The following is a 6000-nucleotide window of genomic DNA, read 5'->3' as shown; positions in this document are numbered from 1 at the left end:
GCCGCCCCCCCCCCCCCCGGTGGGCAGACGCTGGGTGCCCGGCCCTCTTGAGTCACCACCCACTGGCTTAGCCCAGGGGCAACTTCTCAGATACGGTTGAGGGTCGGGGTCCTGGGACAGACCCCAGGTCACTGTTTGAGCGGCATCGAGGGGCCACGCGGAGAGCTTGGGAGGGAATCAGGGCTGGTGGATGCTGGGCCTCCCGAGGTGTGGGGCCTGTGTTCATGGTGGCCCCAAACACACACCCCTTGGCCTCTCCATTTCCCCCAGAACTCTTAGGCGTCGTCTCACACGACAGTCACAGTTGTGGGAGGTGGTGCAGCCTCAGCCAGTGAAACAGAGGCAGCAGGGCGAGGGGTCTGCCTGAGGGCCAGAGGCCCGTGGCCAGTGCTCTGCACCAGAAGTGGGCACTGTCCTGCACCTGTCACTCCCCGGACCCCACTTCAGCCACACTGTTGCTTCTCTTCTGTCACGTGGGTGATGCCAGGGGAGTCTTGGGGCTCAGCTCACACCCGAAGTGGGCGGTCCGGGCTCCCCCCTCTGAACCTGGGTCTCTTGGTCAGTGAAGAGAGGGTGGTGCCACCCAACTCCAGGAGCGTCCGCAGCCTCAGGAGGCGTGGTGCATGCAGACTAGTCTGTGGGCTGCCGGGGGCCCTCAGGTGCAGCCCTGCATCTTGCAGGGCCCCTGCTCCCCTGCTGGGGGGCAGTGGGCGGCAGGTCTGGCAGCCAGACCCTGGGCTGGGCAGCCGGGCTGTTTGAGCCCCGCTCCCTGCAGCCCAGGGTGAGGCGGGGCCCTGGGCACAGCGTCTGGACCTGGGCAGTTCTCGCCTGAGAATGTGTAACTTCCTCCCTTGTTTCCACGTGGTCATCCTACGGGGCCTGAGTCATGGGAATGTCCAGGTTCCCCGACTTTTCTGGTTTGGATAAAAGCCAAGAAACAGTGAGTATATAAAAGAGATAGAGGATATATGTGAGGAACAGAGCCACTCACATCAACTCATCCAAAATACTTTTTCCTTCTTAACTGTCCTTGGATGTTCTGCCCACAGCTGAGTGTCAGGTGACAGGACAGGACACTGGGTTGGGCACCGCTGGCTCGGGGGGCGGGGGGCGGAGGGGAGCACCCAGCAGCTGTCCTGTGGCACTGTCGCAGGTGACGCGGCGCACGGCCCAGCTGGTGGCTGAGTGGCAGTGCGTGGGCTTCTGCCACGGCGTGCTCAACACGGACAACATGAGTATCGTGGGGCTCACCATCGACTACGGGCCCTTCGGCTTCCTGGACAGGTGGGCATCCCGCTGCCTGCCAGGGGACCCTGGCGGGGAGGCACGTAACAGCACGGGCATCTCAAGGCAACGGGAAGGACCTGCAAGCCTGTGTGGCTGCTCTTGTTAATGTTTTGTTCGGTGTTTAATTCTCAGCAAGGCCTGGTCAGCCAGCCATCCCCAGAGCAGGAATCCCTGGAGGGTTCTGAGCACAGAAGCACTTTAAACAGCACCCTCTCGGCTCCCGGGTGGAGAGTGGGCTGAAGGGGCGGGCGCGGGGGCCGCACTGGAGCGCGGCCCCCCCTGCTCTAGAGGCTGCGGGGCCCCTGTGAGACAGGCAGCGGAGCGGCAGCCACCCAGGGCGTGCACTGTCGCTCGGCAGGTCCCCTCAGGCAGCTCCCGGCTCTCCCCACGCGGCAGGTACGACCCCGACCACGTGTGCAACGCCTCCGACACCGCCGGGCGCTACTCGTACAGCAGGCAGCCCGAGGTGTGCAAGTGGAATCTGCAGAAGCTGGCGGAGGCCCTGGACCCCGCGCTGCCCCTCGAGCTGGCCGAGGCCATCCTGGCGGAGGAGTTCGATGCCGAGTTCCGCAGGCACTACTTGCAGAAGATGCGCTGGAAGCTGGGCCTTGTGCGGGCTGAGCGGGAGGAGGACAGCGCCCTGGTGGCCAGGCTCCTGGAGACCATGCACCTGACGGGTGAGTGTGGGTAGGGCGCGTGCACCACGGCGTGGTGAAACAGAACGTGAAACCGACCTTTAACGTCTCGGTGGCTTTAAGCAACCGTCACTGCGTCTCCAGAACCTTCTCGTCTTCCCAGACGGACATCTGCACCTGTGAAGCACCAGCTCCCGGGCCCCTCCCCCCGCCCCTGGTAACCTCATGCCTGCTAAGAACTCGCCTCCTCCAGGGTTCCCGTTTCCCATCCTCTCCAGGGTGCCGCTCCGGCTAGGACGCCTGGTCCTGCGCAGCAGAAGTGGCCGAGCCGGCGTCACTTACTGTTCCTGCTCTTGGGGAAAAGCTCTGTCTTTCACACGAGTGTGATGCGAGCCGTTGGCCTGTGCACACGTGGCTTTTCTCAAGCAGAGGATGTTTCCTTCTGTCCCTCACTGGGTGTTTTCACACTGGGCCTCAGTTGACGTGATCGCCAGGTTTTACTTCCTCATCCATGTCCTGTCTTAGTTCAAACTGCCTCTCACGGTCTGGAAGCTGGGGGTCGAGGATCAGGGTGCCGCCTTCTGGCTGTTCCTCACACGGCAGGGTAGCAAGCAGGGGCACGACCCTCGTGACCTACCTCCCAGAGGCCCCCGCTCCAAATACCATCACCCTGCAGAGCTGGGTTTCCATATATGAATTCAGGCAGGGGACACACACACCCCTTGCATTCTGGAGATAAACCCTACTTGCTCCTTCTGGTGTTTTGCCAAGGTTTCTTTTACATCTGTATTTACAAGGGATACTGGTCTGCGGTTTTCTTTTCTTGTGCTGTCTTTGTTTGGCTTTGGTATCGAGGCAGTGCTGACCTCATGAATGAGTTAGGAAGCGTTCCCTCCTATTTGTCAGAAGAGTCTGAGAAGGACTGGTGTTAATTCTTCTTTAAATGTTTGGTAGAATTCACCCGTGAAGCTGTCTGGTCCTAACATTCCCTGTGTTGGGAAGTCTCCAGTCTCCTTACTTGCTATGGGACTATTTAGATTTTCTATTTCTTCTTGACTCAGGTTTGGTAGTTTATGTGTTTCTGGGAGTTTGTGTCATCTACGTTATCTAAATTATTATTCATAGTGTTTCCTTAGTCTTTTATTTCTGTACAGTCTGCAGTGACGTCCCCACTTTTATTTCCTTTAGTTACCTGTGTCTTTTTTTCTTTCTTAGCGTAGCTAAAATTTTGTCAGTTTTACTGATCTTTTCAAAGAACCAACTTTGGTTTCGGTGATTTTCTGTATTTCATTTATCTCTGTTCTAATCTCATTTCCTTCCTTTATGCTAACTTTGGTCTTATTTAGTTCTTTTTCTACTTCTTTAGATGTAAGATTAGATTATTGATTTGAAATCTTTTTTTACTGAGAAGTAACTGGCGTATAGCATCATATAAGTCTCAGTTGTGTGACACGATGATGTGCTGTATGTATATAACGTGACATGATCGCCGCACAGTTACAGATTTTCTTTTCTGGTGGTAAGAGGAAGCTGCTCTTTTAGTGCAGAGGCATCTACAGCTATAAACTCCCCTGAGCACCTGCTGCTGCTTTTGGTTCGTATCTCTCTTTTCTCATTTCCCTCGTGATTTCTTTTTAGGCCCAGTAGTTGATTCATTTTCACATGACTTGTGAATTTTCCAGTTGTCCTTCCATTTGTGACTTCATGCCATCGTGGTTGCAGAAGACACCGGTCTTTTCAGTGTATTAAACTGGTTTTATGGCCCAACATGTGGTCTGTCGTGGAGAACGTGCATCTGAGAGCTTGGGTGGAGTGTCGTGTCTGTTGTTCACGTTGTTTCCTTGTTGACCTTGTGTCCACGTGTTGGGTGGTGACGTCCCAGCTCTCACAGAACTGCCCGAGTCCACCCTTCAGGTTTGTTTGTTTTTAAACAAATGTAGTTGACTTGAAATGTGTTCGCCTTCAGTTTTAGAGTCTTTGCTTTGTGTGCTGGGGGCTCTTGTTTGGTGCATGTTTCTAATTGTTGCGTCGTCTTGCTGAACTGACTCATTGATGCATAACGCTCCTCTTTGTCCAGTTCCTACATAAGGTCTGTCTTCTAACGTCAGCACAGCCACCCCAGCTCTCTTTAGGTAACTATCCGTATGCAAATCATGGGATAGTTTTTCCATCCTTGCGCTCTTGACTTATGAGTCTACAGCGAGTTATCTTACTGTAGTTGGATCATGTTTTTTTCTTTATCCATTCTGCCAGTCTCTGCTCTTTGAATGGAGACTTTAATCCTTTTTTTTTTTTTTTTTTTTTTGGCTTGTGGGGTCTTAGTTCCCCAACCAGGGATTGAACCCATGCCCTCAGCAGTGAAGGCACAGAGTCCCAACCACTGGACCAGGGAATCCCCTAATGCATTTACTTTTGAAGTAATTACTGATAAGGGAGGACTTGTGCTGCTTTGCTCTTTGTTTTCTGTCATACACCATTTTTGTCCTTTATCTTCTCTGTTATTGCCCTCGTGCTTAGGTGGCCTCTCACAGTATATACCGTTCTGGTTTCCTTCTCATTTTCCCTTGTGTCTGTCTGTTTTTTGGATGTTTCCTTGGGGGTTTTGGTGACAGTGTTTTAGCAAGTCAGGCTGAGGCCCTCACAGCGTCTGTCGTGTGTCACGTCCTGTGCCGTCTCGACCCTGCAGCTCCTGAAGCAGGTGGTGCTAACTGCCGCGACAATGACGAGGGCCAAGGCCCGGCCTTGGTGCCTTCACTGTATTTACCCATCTTACAGATGAAGAAACCAGGCTTGGAGGCCTTGAGAGACTGACTCGTCAGGTTCAGAGTGGGGGCTGAGCTGGGAGGATGGAGAGGAGGGCTCAGGAATCCCCAGCCTGACGCTGAGCAGGGCACCGCACACGTGTTGGATGAACACGTATGGTCCTCTGGTGATGGGACGGTGCCCTGAGCAGCTGCGTGTTCCAGGTGCTGACTTCACAAACTCCTTCCACCTGCTGAGCTCCTTCCCAGCCGGGCCGGAGCCTCCGGACCTGGACGAGTTCCTGACTGCGCTGACTGCACAGTGTGCCTCCCTGGAGGAGCTGAGGCTCGCCTTCCGACCCCAGATGGATCCCCGGTGGGTACTGGGGTCTTGCTTCCCTAGCATTTGTTTCCGGAAAGGGAGGAACATTTAGAATGAAGCCTCTGGGAGGATGCTGGAGACAGAGTGCCCAGGCGGCTGCTCCAGTCCCAGGAGTGGGATGGTCAGACCCTGGCTCTGTGGCACTGATGCCTGCTGGTCAGAGGAGAGGATGGAGAGGCTGACACTGGAATGGGGAGGCCAGGCGGCACAGGCTGGGGCACGGCGGTCTCTGCCCTGGGGAGGCTCCCCAGGAAGAGCTTGGGTGTGGGCCCGCAGTCTCCAGCCAGAACCCATCACCAACGTGTCCCGTCCCGTGCCAGACAGGAATCTAGTGCAGCAGTGCGGGGAGGGGCTGAAGCTGGCAGGACCTGCTGAGCATGGAGCCAGGGTAACTGCGGAAGGGGGTGTCGGGGGCTGCCCTGCCCCCAGGTGCCCCCAGAGGTGGAGAAGCGTCCAGCCCTGTGATCACTGTGGGAGGAGCTGACAGCAGTGAACCTCTCCCAGAGGGACTGGGTCCTGGGTTGGGTGCCGGTGGGTGGCTGCCGGCAAGGAGCCGGGCCGGCCTGGGTCAGCCTGCGGCGTCCGTGTGCCCAGTCACGTGCAGGGGCTGCGGAAGAACAAGGGTGGACGGCTGGTAGTGGCCCCACGTCTGCTGCATCCGTCGGACCCAGGCTCACCCCTGGTGGGGCTGGGGCCAGGGCAGCGGCGGGGACGATGTGGCCTGGGGCCCCTCACGCGCCCGCTCCACGCAGGCAGCTGTCCATGATGCTCATGCTGGCGCAGTCGAACCCGCAGCTTCTGGCGCTCATCGGCACGCGGGCGAGCTTGGCGCGGGAGCTGGAGCGCGTGGAGCGGCAGTCGCGGCTGGAGCAGCTGAGCCCGGCCGAGCTGCACAGCAAGAACAGGAGCCGCTGGGCCGAGTGGCTCCTGGAGTACAGGTGGGCCCCCGCCCCCC

At 56.8% G+C, this 6000-nt stretch overlaps 1 protein-coding gene across 1 annotated transcript in view; it reads left to right on the top strand.

Moving 5' to 3' along the window:
* LOC103078083 (selenoprotein O) overlaps positions 1–6000 on the top strand; it is a 20122-nt gene that overhangs the window by 13578 nt on the left and 544 nt on the right. The window contains 4 exon segments of the mRNA XM_082930985.1: positions 1154–1284; positions 1684–1964; positions 4889–5039; positions 5798–5983. Of these exon segments, the coding sequence (XP_082787111.1) occupies positions 1154–1284; positions 1684–1964; positions 4889–5039; positions 5798–5983 (749 nt within the window).

Source organism: Lipotes vexillifer, unplaced genomic scaffold (assembly GCF_000442215.2).
Source record: "Lipotes vexillifer unplaced genomic scaffold, Lipotes_vexillifer_v1.1 scaffold382, whole genome shotgun sequence".
NCBI lineage: Eukaryota > Metazoa > Chordata > Mammalia > Artiodactyla > Lipotidae > Lipotes > Lipotes vexillifer.
The sequence above is the reverse complement of the archived record's forward strand: the minus strand, read 5'-3'. Positions and strand labels throughout refer to the sequence as shown.